Raw genomic sequence first — 24,669 nt, forward strand, 5'->3', positions numbered from 1 at the left:
GCACATTGAACAGTTTTACCGATTCATTATCTCACAATAAACCAAACGTGACTTTTAATCCTTGTCTTGACGTCACACAATTCCAGCACGCCCCGTTGCACCAAGCAACACAAAAGGTCTTTAATCGTCACCAATATATCTGCCATTCAGACAGGAATTGTAGCAAGTTAACCGTTAAATCATCACGCCCTGTCAATCAACTATAGAATCTTTCTTGGAAAGAAATACAAACCATAGAGTGCACAAACCATGGCCTCATGTTGAGCGTGTCCAAGGCATGTCAATAGATCATACAAACTAAGGAATGAGGGCAAACACAAGAAGGCATTACATCATCACAAACTCATTAAGAATGTGTTGATTCCTTCTTAGATGGGAGGTCGTCTCATGAAAGAGCTTCGTAATTTAAATTCTCGTGTTTTTATTGGTTGGTTGTAAGCCCAAAGCAGGTGGATTAGTTCTTAATGGCAGCAATCGTTTCCCTCGTTGAGTTTTGTCAATTCTATTGTTGGGCTTGAATAACAGTGTAGACCTGATTGCCTGGTGAACATGTCTCTGTGCTGAAAATGGATGAGTTTTAATTCTATTGGAGGTTTAATGTCAGGCCGTACTTCTTACAATAAAGAGCTGCCTCCCTCCCTGCATGGTTATTCTGTGCTGGCAATGGACGAGTTTTAGAATGGCTATATAGCAGGGGTCATTCCTCTTGTTGATTTTTGTCAAACTTGTTGAAGGGTTATTTTTGGGCTGGACTTCTTACAGAAGAGCACTGATTGCGTGGTGATGTTGACTCCGTGTTACTGTTAGGAGTGGAGGATTTTTTTAATGGTTTCATCGGAGTCGTTCCATGGGAGTTTTGTTTTCAATTTTATTGAAGTTATTGTTTACGCTGGACTTCTTACACCGGAGAACTGCTTGCATGGTGATTCTTTCTTCGCTGGAAATGGATGATTTTTAGTTCATGGTTGCAGTATTGAATGAGTTGGTTTACATTTATAAAAAAATCAAGTTCTTGCAACTGACGAGGACTCCAGCTGAATAAATTCAACATAGAGGGCTAGTGTCTGATCCATGCCGAAATATCAGCCATGTCTAAAGCATCACCTAAACCAACCCTGCCCAGCATTCTCGGCAACCCTACTGCTAGACGGAAAGTTTCCCGCCGTGCTGCTAGGTTATCCATGCTTCAGAAGGAATATTTACTCTGGAAGAAATCATTTCGAATGGAAAAGGTAAAAGTGCGGAAGAGAGATGGATATCAATTCTCTGAGAATTTCTCGACTTGATTTATTTAATTATCAATGGTGTGGTTGAGCTCCTTAAAGGCAGTGGACACTCAACATAATTGTTAGCAAAAAAAAAACATTACTTGGTAAAAAACAATGGAGAGCTGTTGATATTATAACACATTGTGAGGAACGGCTCCCTCTGAAGTAACAGATTTCGAGAAAGAAGTAATTTTCCACTAAAGTGTTTAAATTTGAGTTCGAGACCATTAGAGTTTGAGGTCCCGAAATCAAACATCTCAAAGCACACAACTTCGTGTGACAAGGGTGTTTTTTCTTTCATCATTATCTCACAACTTCGACGACCAATTGAGTTCAAATTTTCACAGGTTTGTTTTTTTGTGCGTATGAGGAGATACACCAATTAAGTGAGAAGACTTGTCTTCTACAATTACCAATTATGTCCAGTGTCTAAAGAGAATGTCAAGTGCGATCTTATAAACTGCACCTTTTCACTCACTTTTACAGAATACTATTTTATTTCAATTTACAGAATACTATTTTATTTCAAAACGAATGAACTTTTCCCTTGGATTGATTCTCAAGATTCAAGTTTCTCTAAAAAAATTGTTCATTATTATTTATCAATAGCAATATTGCCCAAACACTGTATATTTTAATGAAATGTTAACGATATAGGTTCCGGTTCTTGACCGGAGTTCCTGACCGGAGTTCCTGACCAGAGTTCTTGTCTGGACACTTTACTTATTTTGGACTGATTATCAAGATTCACTCAATTGTTCTGAAATATATGTTCATGTTGATCACCCACTGTATTGATTTAATTTAATGTCAACAATAGAGTTAGGTTCAAGTTCTTAACTGGACACTTTACTTATCTTGGACCAATTCTCGAGATTTACCCATGCAATGCAATTCTGAAAGCTATTTCTGTAAAATATTTCTTCATATGAATAACGATGATGGCAACAGACAGCATTGACTTAATGAAATGTTAACTAAAGAGTATAAGGTTCCGTTTCCAGACAGGACTTTTCACTAGAATTTGTGACTAGTTCTCAGGATTGATCAATGCAATGCAAATCAGAAAGTCATTGTATTGGTGTCAAGTATATTTTCCAGTGTGGATAACAATACTGGTCAAAATCTGTAAATGAAATGTTTTAAGTAGAGTAAGGTTTCCGCTCTTGACTGGACACTTGTCTTGGACTAATTCTCAAGTTTAACCCATACAATGCAAATGCAAAATGTCAAGTAAAAAGTCTAGTGTGGATATCATTCTAACACACTGCATTGATTTAAAGACACTGAACACTATTTATAATAATGTCAAAGACCAGTCATCTCACGTACTGTATCTCAACATATGCATAAAATAACAAACCTGTAAAAAATTTGAGCTTAATTGTTTGCCGAAATTGCGAGATAGCAATGAAAGAAAAAAACATCCTTGTCACACGAAGTTGTGTGCTTTCATATGCTTGATTTCGAGACCTCAAACACTAATCTGAGGTCTCGAAATCTAATTCCTGGAAAATTACTTCTTTCTCGAACACTACGTCTACAGAGGGAGCCGTTTCTCACAAAGTGTGTTACTATCAACCTCTCCTCATTACTCGTTACCAAGTAAGTTTTTATGCTAATAATTATTTTGAGTAACCACCAATAGTGTCCACTGCTTTTAATGAAATCAAATGTAACTAAAGACCAAGGTTTCGGTTCTTGACCGGACTAACTCCGTCTTGAACTGATTCTCAAGTGCCTTGAAGTGTTACCCAGAATTACCATCCGATCATAACATAGAGTCGTGAAGAGGTTGATAATGGCTTCTTGTTGACTTCCCCTCGATGTCTGTTTGCTGTTTAGACTCTCTCCTCATCCAATCCTTATTGACTGTTCGTCTTGTCGAAGGGATCACATCGCCTGCAGCGTCTTAGGAAGCGTCTTACTTCTAGCCTAAGATGTATTTGTTTAAACGGACCCACAGAATGAAAATACTTCCTACTCAAATATTACTTATTTATTGTTGCTAAAGTCTCGCATTAGATACAATAAATGTGCACTTAGTCAGCACAACAAGTCCCTCTTTGTTTGAGGTATTCAGATATTATGGCGCCGCTGTATGATTTGATACTTTAGGATAGTCTTAACATCTAAGGATTTTGTTACACTGGAGGATGTCTATACTTTTCGTCGTACAAGAGATATCTTAGCGTGAAATTCTGTTATTATTCAAGGAAAACTATTTTTTTTTTTTTTACATTTTGTTGTTTCATTGACATTGCCAATAATAGCATTGCCATTGCCATTATTTGTTTTCAACTGTGTATATGTTTCAGTAACATTGCCAACATGAGCAACACATAATTAACAACAAATTAATTATTAATGTGCATTGAATCGAATTTAATTGTTCATAAACTTGAGGAGACTAAACCAATCTTCACTTTCTCGTCTGACGGCCATAGTTTTGAAAATCTGACCTTTTTTGTTTGTCTTTCTCCCTCAGGCGATTGAGCGACTAAAGAGGATTTCTAAAACGGTGAAGATTATTGCTGGAATATGTCTTAATCTCAAAAGGTAATTTCAAAAATGTACGCACATCTTAGGTCTTTTTAATTCTACCAAAAAAGCCTCAATTTTGTCTATCTCATATGTGTTTTTAAGTGAAGGCTAACAGAAAATCGTTTTGGTGGCTTTTAAAATGTCGGCCTTCCTAGATGAAACTTTAGAACTGATCAGAGTTTATACCCAAGTTGACGGTTCACCTTTTCTCTGAGTAATCATGTTACAGTTACTGTAACTATCACGTGTGTGCGGCACCATAATGTAGCCCGAGCCCTAAATGTAGCCTGACCTAAATGTAGCCCCAAACATGTACCTAAATGTACATTTAGGTCCGGGCTACATTTAGGGCATGTTTTGGGCTACATTTATATCCGGGCTACATTTAGGGCTCGGGCTACATTATGGTGCCGCACACATGTGTACTTGTTCACATAATGCATGGTCTCACAAAATTAACAATGTTTTACTAAAACACGCACAACTCTTAACTCATAATGCTCGTTTGCTTGTTGGTTGCTTGTTTTCAAAACCCAGTCCGCGTTCTAAAAAAAAATATACCTTCGTTCTCGACACATTGATTAATTTTTGACTTTATTTCCAGGTATGTGAAGAAGGGTGAAACCCAGCAGTGGTCCCTGATTGAGATGCATCTCAATCTCAAAGCAGAAATGGAGAAAAATGTAGCATTTGATCCCGTCATGTTCTCCAAACTACGAGTAGTAAGTACACTCGTGTATTCTTTATAAGTGTTGTTGTTTTCCTTATATACACCGATGTGTGTTAGCGCTGTATACTCAGTACTTTTCCGAGTTCTGTGAACAAAAAATCACGGGCATATTACTCGGGTGGGATACGAACCCACGACCTTTGACATTCCATAGCAGTGTTTTACCAACTTTGTTGTAGATGTCTCGTGCTTGCTTCGATATTTTCTTCAATTAGAGATTTCTGCACTGCTCTGCACGTGTTTTTATTGTGTATTTTGATTAAGTGCCCACGGTCCCATATTTCATCTTTTCTCTTTCCCACTGTTACTCTTAATTTATTCTCGAGGGGCATAAAGCCATGTTGACGTAAGGTTGTTCGTGCTCCTCCAAGAATTGTTTTGATTGTACTTGCTCCAAGACGTGATTTTAAACACTTGGTTCAAATGAATGAAATGTGCTATGTGCTTGCTGCATGCAGCATTGCCCTAAGGCAGTATTTGGTGTGGGCAGAAAATTGTTTACCCTTCACATTTTAATATTTTGAAGTGTTATTAATGTTGTCTAAATCAGTATAGGCCTACTGTGACTTTAAACCATTACCTGTAATTGTTTGATTGATTATTGCTTTATAATTTGTTAACTAAGTTGCTAAAGACACTGGGCACTATTGGTAGTTGTCAAAGACTAGTCTTCTCACTTGGTGTATTTCAAAGTATGCATAAATAAATAAAAATGAAAATTGAGCTCAATCGGTCGTCGAAGTTGCGAGAGAATAATGGAAGAAAAAAACGCCCTTGTTGCACAAGTTGTGTGCTTTCATGGTTGATTTCGAGACCTTAAAATCTAATTCAGAGGTCTCGAAATAAAATTCAAATATCTTACTGAGAAATTAATTATTTCTCGAAAACTACGTCACTTCAGGGGGAGCTGTTTCTCACAATGTTTTATAATATTCGTTACTCGTTACCAAGTAAGGTTTTATACTCATAATTAGTAATTACCAATAGTGCCCAGTGCCTTTAAGTTTCATCATTGTGCATCATTGTCGCATTATGTGATTTTCAGTCTAACTACTTCCTATTAATGCAATATTTATCTTTCCAAAATATAGCTCCCTATATAGCTGCATCCTGTTCCATTAATCATAATTGTATTTATCAAACACAGACACGTGGTTCAGAGAAGCTACGAAGCATTTTGTCTGAGAAGGCAACCGAAAGAACCAGCGGAGATGTTGATGTGGTGAGGCTTTGGCTTGTAAATTAAAGGCAGGGCATAGTTTTGGTAATTGTCAAAGAACAGATCCTTATACTTGGTGTGTCCCCGACATAATATGCATGAATCATAAACATGTGATAATTTTTGCTCAATTAGGCATTTATGTTGCAAAAAATTGCCTTAGGTTACATCCATGGATCCCTTTTTTCAGATTCAAACATTCGGGCGAAATATTATCTCTTTCTTAAAAAATTGTTTTTAAGTAATTGCCAATTGAATGTATACCCTCGATTTAGAGTTATTTGCTTAAACATTAAAATGAGTTTAGACTTAATCTTTGTTTCTCGATAGGAAGTAGACTTTTAAAACCAACTTTTATTTTCTAAACTTGTGGTTTGAAATGAAACCAATCTATTTTGTTCTCATACTCCAAACGTGCTACACCTTCGACTTAACACATCATGAAAGCTAAATGTCGTTGTTTAAGTTAGACTGAAGTAAATCGATCATATTGACATTCTGATCAATTAATTAATACATTACAGGTGTTAGCTTTGCTCCGCAAGAACAAGACGTTTACCGATTACAACAGAGACACTCAGAAAGCACTCGCGAAGGTGATGGAATATCTCAGGTGAGTTTAGCCATTCTCTCTAAAAGCCACCAGGAAATACGTGGAATTGTGTTTGTGTCTAGTTCAGTATCTACCTGATACCTTTAATATTACAATCTCTGGATTAAACTAATTGTTTAGTTATAGTGGATATAGAAGAAATTTTGAAAAAGGAATCAAAGAAAGAGGGATTTATTTTGTCTATTCATTTCTCATTGCATTTCTTCCGTTAACGATCTCGCCCAACCCCTTCGAACAACCTTGAATGACCCCCTTGAATGGGATTTTGACATTGGGGTCATCTCGAAATTATCCACACAATGTATTTGGACATCTTGATATCCATTCATGGTCTTTGGTACTTTAGCTTGAGGCGTCCCGAATAGAACCTAGCTCCTTACCCCCCCCCCCCCCCCCCCCATGGGATAAAACAACAAAATCAACACGAACGGTTATACCCATATAGCCCAAAACTATGAATTTATATATTATGTCACTGACTATAGATTCTAGTATAAGTAGGGGGAGGGGTTTGAAAAAGGAGGGGGTAGGTAGAGATGTGCTGTCAGACTAACTTTTCATGATCTTGACAGGTACGAGCCTCGTCGCATCATCTTGAAGGAAGGTCATCTTGCTTCAGGATTCTATATCATCCTCTCAGGGACGTGTCTTATTAATCAGAAGGAGATTGATCCAAGAAACAATGAGACTTTCGTCAGAACTATTGATGAGATTCACAGTGGAGATTCATTCGGGGTAAGTACAAAGATGGAACTAAACACAACTCCTTTATCATTATAACATTTAAAGGAACGTTACAGAATTGGTGAGAAAACAAATCTTTTAAGAACACAGATTTACATATAACTTACACAGTCTAATGACATGTCATATTTCCCGTTTGGAGTTCATCGCCTCTAGAGCGTGTTATTTTTTTTTTTTTTTTTATTCAGTTCCATGCAAAATGTGTAATATTATGTTTTCACTATTTTCTCGTGACCCAGATGGCCGATCGAACTCAAACTTCTACAGGTTTGTCTGTTTGGTATTAAGGGGGATTACATTAAGTGATTAACTGCCAGCAGGTCTATAATGTTCCTTTAGTGATGTTATTAACTCCTTCTCGTCATTGGATAATTTTAAATCCAAGCTCTGATGTTCTGATCAGCAGAGTGTGGGTTCGATTCCCGGTCGTGACACGTTTGTCTTTAAAAGTACTGATACGGGATTAAACAAAAATTAATTTATTGACCGGGAGATCTTTTAATTTGCGCGTTTAATTGGCCGCTTATTTACCAAAAATCTGGGAAAAATAGCAATAACAACTTTTCTCGATTGCATTTTTTTTTATGTAGAGCATTGAGCTGCTGAACAACTGCATGAGAACAGTAAGCGTGGTTTGTAAAGACGAGTGCGAAGTTCTACTTGTTAACAAGGAGGTAGGTTGGAAATTCAAGACTTCTTCAAAGTAAGTTTTCCCCTTAAAAACAGGGTCCATTTTGATTTGTGAATATTTGTTTGCTTTTGGAGTTTTTTTTATTCATTTGTATTTTGGCATTGATGCAATGCAAAATTTGTAGTCGGTTTTTCACTATTCTCTCGTGACCCAGATGGCCGATCGATCACAAACTTCTACAGGTTTGTCAGTTCATGTATATGGTGGATTTCATAAAATGCTTACACTGCCAGCAACTGTTTTGTTAGCAAAAACCAATTATGTAATGTTCCTTTAACAGGATTTTGACACGATTATCCGAGAGCCACTGGAGATGGAACGACAAAATCTGATTGAGTTTTGTAACAATCAAAACGTCTTTGAGAAACTCCCAACAAACTTCAACTTCGCTGGAAATCATTATGCGATCTCAGCAAAGAATTACAAGTAAGTTGTTATTCTACAAGTCATACTTACTTCACTTAATTTGTTAGTTATTGTTGGGGAGTTCACTTTCCCTTTTATGGAGTCAAGAATTGGCAGACGGGCAGATAGGGACTTGTATATGTAAATATAATTATGTGTGTTTTATTGCTGACCTAAAGGCAACTGTTTTTCAATTGCGATTCGCAGGTGACTGTATATGTTCTTTTGTTTTCCCTTTTTAGGCCAGGTGTAGTCATTACGAGAGACATCAACGAAAGTGATTTCATCTATGTAGTTAAATCAGTAAGTAAGCGGACCTGTAACAAGTCTATTATTTGGTAAAGGGGGGGGGGGAGTCGTGAATAACTTTCGGATTTTATGGTGCAAACTTGGACTGCAACATTTATTATTATTTTGGGCGATTGGAGTAAGGCTCTTGTTGTAGTTTGTTAATTTTATAGGCTCTGTAGACAAAACTTCAAAATGAATTTTACTTGAGTCATCTCTCGTGATTCGAATTAGTTTTAATTTTTGATTTTGTTTGATTTTCTCAAAGGGAAAATGTCGAGTGATATCAGAAGTGAAGGAGGTCAAAGGAAGACCAAAGCCAGTTACGAAGACAACGGATAAAACATTCAACGATGAGGAATGGAAGAAAGATGCTCTTCTCAAACGAAGCAGTAAGTTAAATCAAACATGATTTCTTCTCTGGTCTTCGTTTAATTGCTACAGTCTTGATAGGCAACTTTTGATTTGTTAATAAATTCGCCGAAATTGCAACCCATTTTTCCCAGTCCTTCCACAGCAAGTCTATGTTGCGCCATCTATCGCCGACCAATAAAAAAAGTAGCATCACAAATCAAGACAAGTTGCAGGCGCTGAACTTTTTAATATTTATTCTCACAGGAAAGGACGTTTCTATACCAGGACCAAGTTTTGTTGAGCTTTGATAATTTGTATGCTAAAGAAGCTCTATGAAAATTTTCCTGTATGGCATATCCAGGGGAAAATTGTTACACAAAGTACAATTTCAGATAAAAGAACATTACTTCTTTTTTGTTTGGCCAATTATTTTCTACTTGTTCTGTAATAACTGTAGCATGACGTTTTAAGGAACAATTATTCATATCTTACAAAATTTTGGTATGAAGTACCCTTAATCTGACTCATTGACCCTATGCACTGTATATAAAATCAACTTAAGACCTGAATTTAATTCTGATTTCTAACAGTGACCGTTATTGAATCGATGGGCAACAAACGGAAGTGGGCTTCTGACCCTAAGGGCAGACTCTTCCAACGAGGACGGCAGAAAACTTTCTTCAATCTGACAGGAATCAAAGTAAGTCACTTGGGCTATTCAAAAGCTCTTTGTAGTAGTAGCAATGTAAACCTTTTATTATACTTACATTACTTTGACATAGTGTCTCATCTGCACCCACAATCTTACAAAACCATTCGGTGACTTTTAGTGGACCGCTAGGTGGCAGCCGTCGATTTCACAAAGAGTTAGGACTCGTCTTATCTCGAGTTAGGACGAGTAACTCGTCTTAACTTAGGATTAATCTTAAGGTCTGCATGCTACAGTGCATGGTTGGGACTCGTCCTAAGTCCTATGACTAGTCTTAGGTTAGGAAGAGTTTTGTGACATCGACGGCAGCAGACTTACCCGATAAATATATTTTCTCGGTAATGTGGGCATGTTCAGAAATCACTGCTTAAACAATGTAAATTTACCTGGTAAGTCTGCTACCACCTAGCGTTCCAAAGTAGACTATTATCTGCTTAGTCTGTTTTGGTTTCATCGATATTGCTATGGCCTTTTCGAAACCACGGCTTGGGTCTGTAAGTTAGTTTGATAGCAGGCACTTTTAGTAAGGGTCTTCATAAGGAGTGTAAGCCGGAGCCTGAACCAAAATCCGTGATTCCGAGAGGGCCATTGATGGCTGCTTCATATGAAGCGTCAATTTGATTTAACATTGAAAATAAACTTCATTCAATGAAATAAAATACAAATTCAAGTAGTAAAATGAGTACATCTGTAAAACCATTTATAATATTAATGAAACTGACCTTCATTCAACGAAATGAAATTAAAATTTGAATGAGCACATTAATTGTAAACTCATTTATATTATTGTTTGAACAGGAAAGTAAAGCAATACACCATCAAGGTCCTCCATATTTTCATCGTGATTCCATCAATCCAGTCATGTTACCTCAACTGAAGGCAGCAGGTCGACAGCTTAACATGATCGTATGCTACACTCATTTCATTTCATTTCATATCAATCTAATAACAAAACTCTCATTTCCAGCTCTCTATTTTGACATAAAAGTCTTGTCTTAATATATTTTGCTATCTTGTTGAAAGTTGTTTGTGCATGTATTTCCTTTGGAATGTTTCATTACTAATTATGTGTATACAATGCTTTTAACGTTTGCTGTATATAAACCTATTAATTTTGCTCTTATAATAACAAGCTTGCATGGGATATCTCTTTAATGACAAACTCACCTTTTTAAGAGTGAGACATAACAATGCCTCTCAGTGTCAACATTGTCAACCTCTTACTTATTTATGAGAATAAACAAATGTTGACATTTTTTTGTGAAGTCTCGTGCTTTCTTGATAATGTTAAATTATAATGTATGTGTCTTTGGATTGTTACCCTGTGTTTGCAGTGCAGCGTGGTCTCCTCTTTCGTTTTTTTTTTCATTTCAAAAACGCATAACATTCCCACCCCCCCCCCAAAAAAAAAAAAAAAACTGTATGATAACACTTTACTTCTTTATTTTTTGATTCCAGAAACCTTTGGATTTTAGCGAGGAGGATGGAAAGAAAGAGACTTCTCCAGCGATTCCTAAGACCTTGTTTGATGAGCAAGATATCCTTCAGACTAGACCACAAACTCAAGGTATTCTGGAGCAATTGTCTTCCGAACTTTCTTATCTTTGAAATAAATGCTTTTGAGGCAACTCTTACAAGTGTGTTTTACGTGTTATAGATTTGAACCTATTCCAGTGATTTGTTTGGTATCGAGTATTAAATACACTGGACACCTTTTGTCAAAGACAAGTGTTATAACTTGTTGTATCCCAACATGCGTAGCATAACAGACCTTTGAAAATTTAGGCTCAATTAGTCATCGAAGTTCCGAAGTTGAAAGTGGTGTTTCTTTTTTTATGCAGAACGGCCTTGGTCAGGAATGTCTACAACATGGCGCCGAATGAGCATGGCGGCAAGTGCTTCCTCTGAAAAAGAGGTAGGTTCGAATCCGCCACCATTTGTTATTTGCCTAAAAAGGAAGTTCTAAAGACGTTCATCACTGTCTAGCCCAGTCTAACAATTAATAACCAAATGTGAAGATAAGAAGAACTGCTGGTGAATTATAAAATAACTGAGCAGCTGGATGGACATAATTTCATCGATTGTTCACCATTTTTCAGCACTTCAATTTTGTTGGCGGTTAAGACCTTCATACTGATTTCTGATTGAAAAATTGTTGCTACTTGTAAATAAATGGTACTGTCTTCATCCACAAAGCCCATTATTATGACATTTTTTTATAAAGCATGTTAAGACTAATTTTGTTTTAGATTGTTTACTTTGTTTGACTGTTACCTTAATTTGGTTGTAATCATCTTTTTATAGTTTATGTTTATGTACTTGATCTGCTTTTTTCCCCTCTTTGTTTTCTAATGTTTGTTTGTAGCTGCTGTATATACCTCTGAAAAACTGAATTTGACTGAGAGGTCTCCCAAAGGTTAGAGATAAAATGACTTATACTAAAATATATATATGTATTTTTTTTTTTAACAGAGACGACGAAATCCTTTGCTTTATCTAAAACCAAGTCGATTAAAGTCTACGTATGCTGAGGTTGCAATTCTCAAGGAAGGAGATGTCTTTGTGAGTATTTGTTTGAGCTTGTCTTCTTTCTTCGATTTGTTTTCGATTATTTAAAGGCACTGGACACTTTTTTTGTGTTACTCGACACAATTGTCATCGGAACAACTTGACAATGTAGAGCTGTTGGTGGTATAAAACATTGAGAGAAACTGCTCCCTCTGAATCGACGTGGTCTTTGAGAAAGAGGCTTATTTCCCACTCAAATATTAAAACACTTCAGCTGAAACCTTTTATTATGCATTTGAGTCCGAATCAATAAAATATTTGTTTTTATGCATGTCTTTGACAACTATTATCAAAGGTGTCCAGTGCCTTCAGAGCATTTTTCGGGAAGGGTTGAAAGATTTGTGCTTCGACAAAAGTTTAAAGTTTGCACTATTTACTCAGTTTGGACAATATCATGTTAAATGAAACCTGACAAATGTAACAAAAACAAAATTAAAAGTTATCTTATGTTTCATTTGTTCTTCGCTGCCAGGGTATCGAGACGCTAGTAAAAGTCAACCAATCAGAGACTCGCCTGAGTCTGTTGAGTGAGGGCGCTGATTGTATTGTAATATCTAAGAAGTTTTTTGCAACTCAGGCTACAATGAAAACCATTCAGAACTCAACGAAAAGTGTAAGTTAATAAAAATTAATAAACCTAGTATTTAGATAATAACTAAATGAATAGTAAACCAGCGGGTACATCCATTTATAAAATCTCTTTTTTGGGGAGAGTTGGCTCTAAAAAAGAACCGGTTTAGTCTCGACGTTTCGAACAGTGAAATCTGCGGGTCTGTTGAGTCTGTCGAGAGGCCACACTGGCTCTTTTTAGGGCCAACACTCCCTAAGAGATACTGTATACATGGTTGTACCTGAAAGTTTACTATTTCTAGTTAATTCTCATCTTATTTTCCGCAATATGCAAAGCTTTAAACACCACAAACTTTAGTACACGGCCCATTGTGTTTATATTTATCAAAAATTGTTCATTGATGTATGAAGCTTCAATTGAAAGATGCAACTTTTTGATTATAATGTTTGTTTATATACTTGTTGATTTATTTGCATTGCATTATTGTGTTTGTTTTCACATTGTTACGCATGACATGTTTTTTTACAGCCTAATACTGGAAGAGAAAACATCACCTGTCCTCTTTTTCATTTCGTTCTGCTGCTAGATGTTTCTTGATATTGACATGTGCTTCTTTCATTGATGTTGATACTGTTATTGAAAATCAACAATGAATCATGATGTGTTATCAAATGTATTTCTCTCATGTTTTGATCTTTTGTCATCTCATATAATATTAACGAATGCTTTTGCCGAATGTTTAAATTGTTGTGTGTGTACACCAGGGGAGAATCTTTCATGCATTTGAGCTGCATGGAATAAATTCTTTGAATGTGAACTTTGCTTTTTCGACTTTGAGACAGTTAAGTCTAGTTATGAATTAATCTTCATTAGAAAATGTTTCCAAGGAAAGGTTCATATAAGGAGACATTCCTATAAGTAAACAATTGATTCCGTATGAAACAGTCAACAGGCACAGGGAAACATTTCCTATGAAATATTCATTAAAACAGTAATTAACAATGATTTTGCCTCAAGTATGAATTAAGCAGGTTATTAGTTAATTGTGGACATATACATGAATGTTTATTTAAACTTCTGGCTAGATTTTTTTTTATTCAGCCCGTTTTGTTTGTTTGTTTGCTTGGGTTTTCTTTTTTATAAAGATATAAAGTAACTATGTGTAAACTTTCTAGGAGACTGTTTTTGTATTTCATCAAACAATGTGTCTAAGTTTGTTTTCATGATTTGATTTTTATTAGTTTTTCACTATTTACATAATTGTTCCCCACAGGCAATTGAATACCCATCAGCAGAATTCACACTAAACCAAATTCGTCAAGCGAGGGCGTGGTCTTCATACAAAGACTCCCTCGTTAAAGACGTACATAGAAAGAAAGCCAAGGCTGAGCTGTGTAGGTGATGACGTCATAAATATACCAAAGCAAGAAAGTGGCAATGTTTGGTTATTTAGGATTGCTGTCCAGAGAGATTTGAGTTAACCATTATTTATACGTCTGTATCGCAGTGCAATGCTCCAAAATCAAAGAATAATCAAGACCAAACGTGAACATTATGTTAAGAAATAATCATTTTTCTTTAAGAATAAGCCGTGTGCAAACTATTTTTAAGTATGTGGTGTTGTCTATGGGGGAAGCCTTTTTTTTTCTTGTCGTTTCGACTTGTGGTTTCTTAGTTATATTTAATTAAGTTGCAAAGGACATCATTAAGAACACCCAGGTATAAATTTGTCGGGCACGAGCATACACCAAACACTTCTGATAGCAATATTGTTTTACTAAAAATGTATTAATCAAAATATATACATACATTTTTCATTTTGTAAAATTACCGTTCTTTGGTATAGCATTATTTAAACATTAAACTAATTAGAAAAAAAAATAAAAAATACCTTAATAATTTTCGCACAAAATGGGCACATTTCAACGCCCAGAAGTATTTGTACATAATATTTCAATTCTTGAATTTGCCAAATTATAATTTTTACAAATCTTATAATTGTATAATTGATCCCAATAAAAAGACAACGCTAAGGTTAAAATATGGTTGTAATTCAGTGAGTTTAATTTAAGTACCACTGTATTTAGGTATTCTTTGGTTTTTGCTGACAATAAGCAAATCAGAAGCTAACATCAACTAACTCTAACCTGGCAAGCGTTTTTATGAATAAGAAAAAGGCTGATAATGTCTCGAGAAAATGTAAAAAGTCTTGGTCAAAACGCACACTCGCAAGCTGGAAATCTAAAAGATAATTACAACATTGAACTAAATATAAGTGCATGTTTGACATGTACAAGGGTGTTTTGTAAGACTATAAAGCAGTGAATGATTTGAGTAATATCATTTTGTTTGTTCAAACTCAGATAAAAAATGGCATGGTGATATGTAAACTTACTAAGTCTCATTTTCGCCGAGAGAATTATATTTTGCAAATTTTTTTTTCCACTCAATTAATTTTGACAGATGAAATTACTTAAAAAAAAACTTAGAAGCTTTTTTTTTCAAAATGCTACGGACAATGCAAGATTGTTTGTTTGTGCATGGTGAGAGACGTTGGATAATGTCAGGATCCCCACAATAGTTCATTGTTAGTTTTTATCTAGCCACCACGGAATTCGTTAAAGTGATTTCCGTGTAATGCCTTAAAATGGAAGCTCCTAACTTTCTAGTATCTGTAGGAAAAGCTTTTTTTGTCTTTCTGCAAAGTAGCTTATTAAACTTAAAAGCTAAGTTTTTACGGCTTTAAAAATCGGACCTAGCACTTTCAATGAAAGTTAACAAACATACAACCAGCACACAATGAACTTTAGATATCATACTCGTCATATCTATCATAACGATGACTAAAATCAATCGGCTCAGCAGAGCGACTGAAACCCTTGCCCCTTTGAAGTTGCAGTCTGTTTGAGTATTCATCGTAATTCAGCGGGTCATACGACCTAGCACGGTGCTGCAGATTACTCAGGGGCTCCCTGGTTGATGACACATAAGGAGGAGGCAGTGGGGGCGGAACCTCCTGCCTAGACATCGAGGCCATCTCGACCGCCGAACCATAGGGTTCTGGTTCCACGTCCGCGTATTTGTCCGCACCGTCGTAGAGGCCGTTGCCCGCGGTGCGAACCAGTGCGGCGTTGCTGGCACCTCCCGCGTAGGGACGACGGCTATTGCCCGTACCTCGTTTACTGCCGCGCATGAATTCTTGGACGCCGGTCCGCATGTTGTAGGAACCGGCGTTGCCTGTCATGTAGGCTCGCTTGTAGCGGTCCAGGAGTTGGGCGAAGTTGGCGGACATGTTGATTGTGAATTGCACCTGGAGAGGCGAAGTTATGTGATGAGGTTTAAACAAAACAAGCATTTGTGTATAGAATGGTTTACAAAACGTAAGCAGCATCGCGCTGATTTGCAAAAAAACAAATTAAAAGGGTTAACAGTACAGAAGTCAAAACTTTAGTTCAACTGGCAGTTACAATAGCTTAAAGATGTTATTGTTATTTTGTTTGCAGACAAATCTATGGCAAATTTTCTGTCATGAAATTGCTAAATAGGTTCTCTATTTAGATTTATTATTTACCTTTGAAAATGCAAATTGAAATGTTCATTTATCATCATGATACTATGTGGCTGTTTAACTTCCAAATGTCTTTCAATGTTGAACGATATTCTAGGCTGCAATCATTGATGTACTGTGAATGCATCCATGCTGTTCAAACTATAAAATGATAATCACTTATTTAGCCATTGTTTCAAAACATAAAAAGTCAAAAACCATAACAATGTTGTACAGTACTTAACATGTCTGTTCATAGTTATTTTAACTAAACGACCCACAGATGTGAATGTTTTCGAGGGGTTTAGTTAATTCACGGACCAATTACATGTAAAGTTATTTATTTTATTTCTGATTGAGTGTTAAATTGAAAGTACTTACTGAAGCAAGAACCATCAGCAGACAACCCAAAAATGCCATGCTGAAGAAAAACATGAGGTTCTGAAAAAAACAAAATAAAGGTTTGCAAATTAAACGATGTGACATCACACTTAATATTAACGATATCTCACAGGGTTAAAGGTCAAAGTGTTTATAGCACAAATAAAAAATAACCTCTGTAGTTTGTGGATATGCAAAGAATAGGCTTACATATTTTATATGTATATTGAAGTAAATGCAGCTTTTGATTAATGTTATTTGAACTGAGAAATCAACAGAATCATACTACAGAAGAGTTTGGTTTACGGGAACTCATTTCTACATCATGTTCGGTGTACGGTCGATTTCACTAACGCGTTTTGGTCATCGCAAACGCCGAAATCGATCGCTAAATCTAAAATCCATCGCAACTTAGCGATGGATTTTTAGCCGACGATTTCACTAAAACTTAACGATGAATATACTCGTCGCAAAGTTTAATTTAGCGATGACAATCTTGCGATGACATGTTAGTGGTCGCAAAGTAAAAGTTCATCGCAAACTTATGATACATCGCGCCATTATGTGTTTATAGTTATAGCGGTGTACGTTTTGACGTATAAATTGCCCGTGATTTAGAGTAAAATGAGTGGCGCTACATTATTTTAGTCTTGCGGTCTTTTACCTGGTAGACTCAGATTGCCGATGACAACTATCAGCGACGCAACTGCAGCAAAGAGCCCCTTAACATCGGTAAAAAGGAGATACTATATGGGTTCGATTATTTTAACCATCATTTTTAGAAAAAATGTGTAATGTATTGGCAAATTGACAGTGTGAAGCTATATTATGAGACAGATATGTCAGAATTTTCATCAACCCCACCGTAACAACAGATTTTCGAAAACTGTTTATTAAAATCTAAAATTATAATAGAGGCCATAGGCCTATAAATGCTTTAACCCTTTGTAAATGAATGCCTAAACATCGTCCACAATAGTTCGTATGCACCAACATGACAACGACTTACATATAAACTGCACAATGCCATTTCATTTCGAGCGACGACCGACGATTTTGTTGCGGGATGTCAAAGGTCACTACTATTAGCCTCGTACAAAAACTTTTAACGTCATCGCAATTGCGATGACTTTAGTGAAACGCAGAATTAGCGACATCGCAATTGCGATGGATTTGAGGTTTGCGATCTCATCGCTAGTGTGTTAGCGATGATCGCAAACATAGACGTTAGTGAAATCGGCCCTGGTGTCCCGGGCCCAGTTTAATAGAGCTGCTTAAGCACAAATTGTAGCAAAACAAAAGTATGCTTAATAGAATTAGGTTACCATCTTAACTACCATGTCACATGTACAATTTGTTACTGGTAAACTGCTCATTTCTGCTAAGCAGACAATTGTTAAGCAATAATTTCTGCTTAAGCAGCTCTGTGAAATTGGGCCCAATTGTTGATTGTTGTTCCCGTCTCTGTTCTAAATCTCAACCGACACATTCTTCCCGCTATTATATGGATGATTGTAAGAAACAGACACGGTTAATTTCACTTACACTGTTGCAGATCTTTCTCATTTGTTCGTCACAGACGAATTCTTTATTGTTGCCAACTGAGTCTTCATTTGGTACCAAAAAGCCTGAAAAGATAAGACGAAAAGATCATGTTAAGATGTACTCATGTGTTAAACATCGTGTGCACAGAAGGGGGTGGGGTGTCAGACTTCAAAGCAGAAAAGCAAAAGTGAGAGGGCTACCAGTCACGAGCAAGAACAAGTTTACTCACTATTTTGCTTAAAATTTCATTGTTTTCGAAAGTACAACTTTTGATCGAAACGAATCTACGAGCTTAATGTACCGACTACTGAAGATTCGTGAAGCGTTGACATGCCAACAGAGGGCGCTGTACACAATCTAAACAAAGATATTGACAAAAATAGGGAGACCCACCAACTTAGGGCGGGATAGCACAGTTGATAGAGCGCATGTCTATACGTTAATCCGGAGTTCCTTGTATCCGGCTCTAGTCAATTTGTCTTTGATCAACCCCATATCACAGTTGCTTAAAGGCAGTGGACACTATTGGTTATTACTCAAAATAATTATCAGCATAAAACCTCACTTGGTAACGACTAATCGGGAGAGGTTGATGGTATAAATCATTTTGAGAAACGGCTCCCTCTGAAATGACGTAGTTTTCAAGAAAGAAGTAATTTTCCACGAATTTGATTTCGAGACCTCAAGTTTAGAACTTGAGGTCTCGAAATCAACCATCTAGCGCACACAACTTCGTGTGTCAAGGTTGTTTTTTTCTTTCATTATTATCTTGCAACTTCGACGACTAATTGAGCTCGAATTTTCACAGGTTTGTTACCATGCGTATGTTGAGATACACCAAGTGAGAAGACTGGTCTTTGACAATTACCAATAGTGTCCATTGTCTTAAACTTGATCAAAAACACTTACCCCACTGCACAAGACTCAGACACGTTTGCTGTTCGAGATCGACTCCCATGCATACACCATGATTCATGACGAACATGAAGAATACAGGAACCACTGCAAAACACGTAGCAGTTAGCCAGCACAGGAACAGGAAGTAAGATGCGACCATAAACTGTAGCAAAAAAAAAAACAAAAAAAAACATTCAAAATGATTATATAAAAAAATATATACAGTATGTAGACCTCAAATATAAAAGGACTCGTACAGTTTTTGAAACAATTAGATGAATTAGATGTGCATTCAAACTTGGTGACGTGGCTGAGCGGTCTGGGCGGTGAACAATGTAGTAATTTACAGAATGTCAGTTGCAATCTTGGCCTTGGTCGATTTCCACTTCGGACTAGTCCTAGGAGATACTTACAACTTTAGGCTGGCCCTTAGTTAGGACTGGTAACTCGTCCTAACTCGAGATAACACTAGCCTTAACTCTTTTTGTTAAACCCTGCTCAGTTGCGACACTTGTGTCATTGAGCAAGGCACTTTACCATAATTGCTTCTCTCCGTCCAGGAGTGCAAATGGTGAGCGCTGCGATGGACTGGCATCATGTTAGGGGAAATATAACTATTCTTAGTTGTCTTGTAGGGGATATGGCCAGTTAATATTGGCACATTTTTATATCTCCAAAGTACATTGTCATGGGGGGGGGGCTCAAATTCCTTGATATCCTAGAATGAACCGATCCATAAGAGGGGGGTCTGGTCCCTGCATTTAACAATACACACTATGAGAGTAAATCTTACCAGTCCTGTTTGCCATCTGCCGCTACTTCTAGTCTTGAATCTGCAGATATACACAGAGCGAGTTGCCCCGGTACCCAAACAGCTGATGGCCAGTAGAAGGATTGCCAGGAATGCCATTAACACGGACAGGCAGTAAATGACAACCTGTACGTTGGTGAACCTGAGCAGTTGAAACAGATGGGGAGGACAAAATATTACAACTTGAGTCAAGCATGATACTATAAGCAAGAGCTAGAGTGCTTTGTAAATAGTTTTGTGTTATAGTTGAGCGAGTTGCCCCGGTGCCCCAAAAAGCTGATGGCCAGTAGAAGGATTGCCAAGAATGCCATTAACACAGACAGGCAGTAAATGACAACCTGTACGTTGGTAAACCTGAGCAGTTGAAACAGATGTGGAGGACAAAAACCGCTTTGAAGTATTATATTTGATGTGTCTGGTACATTGACGTTCTTGATCACAACTTACCACTTGGATTTGAATTCATCCGAGTAAAACAAGTCACATGATTCAGGGCAAGCTTTTGCGTAATAAGAGGAGTCAGTTGCATTATTGTGATCGAGTTACAGCAACGTGGAAACACACAGATCTCCTGAATAATATTTAATACAATCCTCTGACACATTAAAATCAATGGAAGAGACAGGAGCTGAGTCTCACCAGATATTGAAATCTTTCGAGACTGGAGTCCCTGTGAAAAGGACTTGTGTTTCTTCCGCTCCAAGATGGAAGCCTGCAAGGAGGAGAGCGTCTCCGACTAGCATCGCCAAGCACGCCAAGATGGACGGACATGGGAACTTCAGACAACACTCACCGCATGGTCCCGGTACTGGAATTAATAGTCAAGAAACAGAACTTTGATTCAGGATAAATTGGGTGTTTATGGGTTGTTGTGCCAGCATAATATGAGGTCAACTGAGGATCAATTGGGTGTTTGTGGGTTGAGTTGGTCCAGCTTGGAGGGCTTCTCTCACTATATATGCATCGTCAGGCAGGCCAAGACGGATGGACATGGGAACTTCAGATTATACTCACTACATGGGCCCGGTACAATTAACAGTCAAGAAATTGACATTGATTCAAGATCCTTTCGGTGTTTTGGGGTTGCTGTGCCAACGGAGGAGCGATTGGGTGTTGATGGGTTTAGTTGGGTCAGCAAGATGAGATCAATGGGTGAGGTCAAGGTTGCATTCTGACTCGGCAGGAGTCAGAGTAATTCATTTCTGACTATATTCGGGCTGGCCACGGACAGCATCACATCAGCGAACATGCCATTAGGCTACCGTGTGATTCATCCTTCGAAAGCAAAATCTAACACAATTTCTGTCACAATAATAATGATATTGTACATGAACATTCCGGGGTCTTTCTGGTAGGCGAGACTGGTCATTATGCCTATTATCATTATGCGACATTTCACATTTTGTGTCATAATTTCCTCATAAATGCAAGTGTTATAAAAGTAACAGTTACAGTTGAACACATGTTGAGATGTGTCCCCTTTCTCAAAAGTAAAAGTTCATAGAAATCAGACGATGCAAAACCCGTAAATAATATCAGATTTAATGTTCTCTTCGATTGAAATGTGTGCTAGAAATGTTTCTGGGCTCTTTTGTAAACATGCGATGTCACAGGTCACAGGGTCCATAAACTGAAACAAACATTTAACATTATCTCTGACCTTTTGTTATATACAGCGAAGGAACACATTAGAAGCGAAACACAGTTTGTTTTGTTTTTAAGCAATACATCTGTCAACATGTTGTTTTGTTTTGTTTTTTTTTTTTTTTTTTTTTTGGGGGGGGGGGGAATTCTCCAATGGGAGACTGCTGGTGGATTTATTACGTGCAGTGTGTAGCATGCGTTGGGAGGTACCACAAACAATTCAGGAAAGTCTCGATGAATTTTTACAACTATCAACTTTGACTTTCTGTCTTTTTGGACGATTTGACGCCAATAATAATTGGAGCCTTGTTCACCCATATAAAAGTCATTAAAACAATATTTGTATTTGCTGTAAAGTCATAGGACAGGTGTTATCGTTCATTTAACGTTATTCCTAAACAAGAACTCAGAGTATGTCATGACAAATATAGTGCCATCGCAGATTTGTCTTTTAAAAATTATGACCAGTAATGGCAGCCATTAAAAGCCCAACACCCCCATCCCCCAAATATCCCCCCCCCAAAAAAAAAATAAAAAGTTCCAATCGTTTTCATCTTAACATAGAATAATATAAGCTTCTTGTTTTTATATAATTGTGTACTGACGTAATTATATTCAATATAATATATATTTATATTTGTTAATTGCAATATAGATCTCCCAGTAAAAGTCTCCGAAAGAGAAAATAGGCCAATTTTAATAAGGTACATTCGTCCAATGAAACAAGCAAATAAACTATTTCTTGACGCACTACAAGAACTTATTTTTCTATCTTCTCATCTCTTTGGATCCTCACCAAACGTTTCCCTTCGCTTTTCCTTCCCTTCGGTGAATGATCAGCGATGTTTTTATGTTGTTTCTGTAACTGTGAATGTAGTATAAAGCAATCTCTATTGCCTTGAGCATTCGGTCTATTTTATTTCCTGGAGTTTGATTTACAGTAATTTTGCACGTCAGAGTAACACAAAGCCGTTCATTGACCTACACACAACGTCAATTACAATCACAGTGTGGGGTATGATTCTGTATGCTGACTATCATGACATGGATATAGGCGAGGTGTAAAGTAAGCCGGCCTCACCAACTACTTGCGGGGTCAGCAAATCTGAAAACAGTTGACTTTATTATTAAGCTCACTATATTCAGTGCCAAATTCCTTAAAGCCTAAAATTTCACTACCATTTTGGATTTCGGTGAAGGCCCTATACAACTTATTTTATTTAAAATGAGCAGGGCATATCTTTTTGATGAACGTTATTTGACATTTGCCTTTCCCTTAACGGCCTCGAAACATGAAAAAGTGAAAAAACCTGTGGGCACAGAAAAACCTCGCTAAGCAGAAACGGGTTACCAGACAACATACATACATTTTGCGACTGGTACCCGTACTCTTTTTTTGTCAAGCTTAACGTGTTAAAGAAAAAAGGCCTCCCCGCAGAAAATTACACCTACAATTATTTACTGAGTATGGAAGATTGATTGAGCCACTTAGTGAGGTGTTAAAATGATTGCAAGTTGTGCATCGCCTAACACCTTTGGTTTGACATGTTTGCAATTACGTTCAAGGTTTGACAAGTACCTGTTTGATTTGGTTGTCATCTTGCAACTGAGGTCGACATCAAGTTGACATTTGCATTGAGGTGCCAATATTGCATATCGTGGAGGGAGCTTGTCTACCTCAGTGCAACAGTAATCCGTCAACATACATGTGTTAGAACTCACTTTACAACTTTACGTTCAAACAAGCAAATTTATTCTCCGAAAAAATATCACTACGATAAATAGGATTACAATTGAGAGGTGATGACGGATGACTTCTTACCAAACAGCCTTTTACTTACATCTATTGTAATAATCCTTTATTACATCCTGGTTACCCTCGTTTGATGACTGCATCTTGCTGTCTGGAAGACCAAGTCAAAATGGCCGCCGGAAAAGTCCAAAATGCTTACCCTAAAATTTCTAGATCCCAACCGTCGATGGGGGAAAAAAATAGATAAATGCTATGGATAATGGGAAGATGCCAACAAAATGCTACAGCTAGGACGGATGGCAGCCATATATTCACATGTTAAATTGAACATTCGGTTGTACACAGATCATTGTACATTCTCAGCGAGTTTTTCCTTTACAAATTTGGACAAAATGGCGAGGCCCAAACTGTCATTTTCCCCGCATTAAAGTTAATAATAAACCGAGACTCAACAAAAACATGTTGGCTGTATCAAGTACATCTGGGATCAAAGTACAAACCCACAACGATATCTCTGAATTGTACCGTTGAGTATTGCATTAAACCATCTCGAGTATTACTGTGGGTGAACCCGGCAGCGTGTGTGCATATTAAATGATGTTTACTATGTTTGTAAATTTAATGGGTTCTAGCCAGTGAGCAGACAATGAAAGGTCATTTTGATGACCTGGCGAATTGATTATTTCACGACCCAAATTAGAAAGAAATTTGCAGTATTTTCCTGCAATACATTTCATGGTAGGCTAATCTAAATGTACAATTTGTACATTATGACTTTGTTATCTGAATACAGATATGTCTTGTTCGATCGCATTCTGCTTAAAATCATACAATTTTCAGTATAAATATTTGTGGTCAAAAATCAATCATTAATTATTCCAATCGCTAGTAAACAAAACACTTGTAATTGCATCAGAGGGAGGTTTACAATTGATGGAACAGCTGTACATGTACTTTAAAATCCATATTATGATTAATGACTTTTCTTTTTCTCCGCGGGCTTTCAAAAAAATTAGTTGCTTCTGAGGCGATCTGTAAAATTCAAGGCCTTAGCTAAAATAAGTAATTAATAACGCAAACTTCCATACGATGTTAAGAGCTTGTCTTTTTGCACCCAAACTTTATTTTGTTTTCGGAATTTGATGGGCAAACAACTGTACCTCATTACTCGGGGCGAAATATAGAACAAAAAGTTCCGACTCTTTTTATTGTTTTAGATTATTTGAAAACATTTCCTAATTGGATTTAGAAGGGGCGAAAAAAGGGTTAATGTTTTCTTTTTTAGTGACACAATCAATGATCCCGCTTGCTGTTTTCGAGAAGAAAAAAAAAGTGAAACGTGTACAATGTACTTATACTAAGTCTTGTTGAAAATACTGGCATACTG

General features: G+C 37.0%; 2 protein-coding genes across 4 annotated transcripts; one reads left to right on the plus strand and one right to left on the minus strand.

Moving 5' to 3' along the window:
* Positions 1-486: 486 nt before the first annotated feature.
* Positions 487-14,727, plus strand: LOC117293992. Of its 3 annotated transcripts, none has more exons than XM_033776508.1 (17): positions 487-1,232; positions 3,757-3,827; positions 4,417-4,534; positions 5,690-5,764; positions 6,286-6,374; positions 6,947-7,109; positions 7,709-7,792; positions 8,090-8,235; positions 8,457-8,517; positions 8,771-8,894; positions 9,447-9,556; positions 10,364-10,471; positions 11,024-11,132; positions 11,407-11,480; positions 12,038-12,127; positions 12,606-12,746; positions 13,978-14,725. In XM_033776508.1, the coding sequence occupies exons 1-17, from the start codon at positions 1,089-1,091 to the stop codon at positions 14,104-14,106; spliced, it is 1,836 nt and encodes a 611-aa protein (XP_033632399.1). In that variant the 5' UTR covers positions 487-1,088; the 3' UTR covers positions 14,107-14,725. The 3 variants fall into 3 exon arrangements, with proteins under 3 accessions (XP_033632399.1, XP_033632400.1, XP_033632401.1); XM_033776510.1 differs by lacking the exon at positions 487-1,232 and adding an exon at positions 3,168-3,210 and having other exon boundaries at positions 13,978-14,723; XM_033776509.1 differs by lacking the exon at positions 10,364-10,471 and having other exon boundaries at positions 13,978-14,727.
* Positions 14,728-15,477: 750 nt separating this feature from the next.
* On the minus strand, positions 15,478-23,465 carry LOC117293993. Its single transcript, XM_033776511.1, has 7 exons — positions 23,371-23,465; positions 20,525-20,693; positions 19,868-20,027; positions 19,087-19,237; positions 18,178-18,260; positions 16,633-16,692; positions 15,478-16,014 (listed from the first exon to the last, which is right to left on the minus strand). Exons 1-7 carry the CDS (start codon positions 23,423-23,425, stop codon positions 15,511-15,513), a joined length of 1,182 nt encoding a protein of 393 aa, XP_033632402.1. The 5' UTR covers positions 23,426-23,465; the 3' UTR covers positions 15,478-15,510.
* Positions 23,466-24,669: the final 1,204 nt, after the last annotated feature.

This window comes from Asterias rubens, chromosome 8 (assembly GCF_902459465.1).
Source record: "Asterias rubens chromosome 8, eAstRub1.3, whole genome shotgun sequence".
Taxonomy (NCBI): Eukaryota; Metazoa; Echinodermata; class Asteroidea; order Forcipulatida; family Asteriidae; genus Asterias; species Asterias rubens.

Excerpts from the sequence above, each read along its gene's own strand:
- LOC117293992 (XM_033776508.1), top strand. The coding sequence starts at position 1,089 with ATGTCTAAAGCATCACCTAAACCAACCCTGCCCAGCATTCTCGGCAAC. Across the intron at positions 7,793-8,089 it reads TTCTACTTGTTAACAAGGAG|GATTTTGACACGATTATCCG; the intron begins GTAGGTTGGAAA and ends TTCCTTTAACAG. Across the intron at positions 11,481-12,037 it reads GTGCTTCCTCTGAAAAAGAG|AGACGACGAAATCCTTTGCT; the intron begins GTAGGTTCGAAT and ends TTTTTTTAACAG.
- LOC117293993 (XM_033776511.1), bottom strand. The coding sequence starts at position 23,425 with ATGCAGTCATCAAACGAGGGTAACCAGGATGTAATAAAGGATTATTAC. Across the intron at positions 20,694-23,370 it reads AAAGGATTATTACAATAGAT|TACCGGGACCATGCGGTGAG; the intron begins GTAAGTAAAAGG and ends TATTAATTCCAG. Across the intron at positions 16,693-18,177 it reads TGAGAAAGATCTGCAACAGT|AACCTCATGTTTTTCTTCAG; the intron begins GTAAGTGAAATT and ends TGTTTTTTTCAG.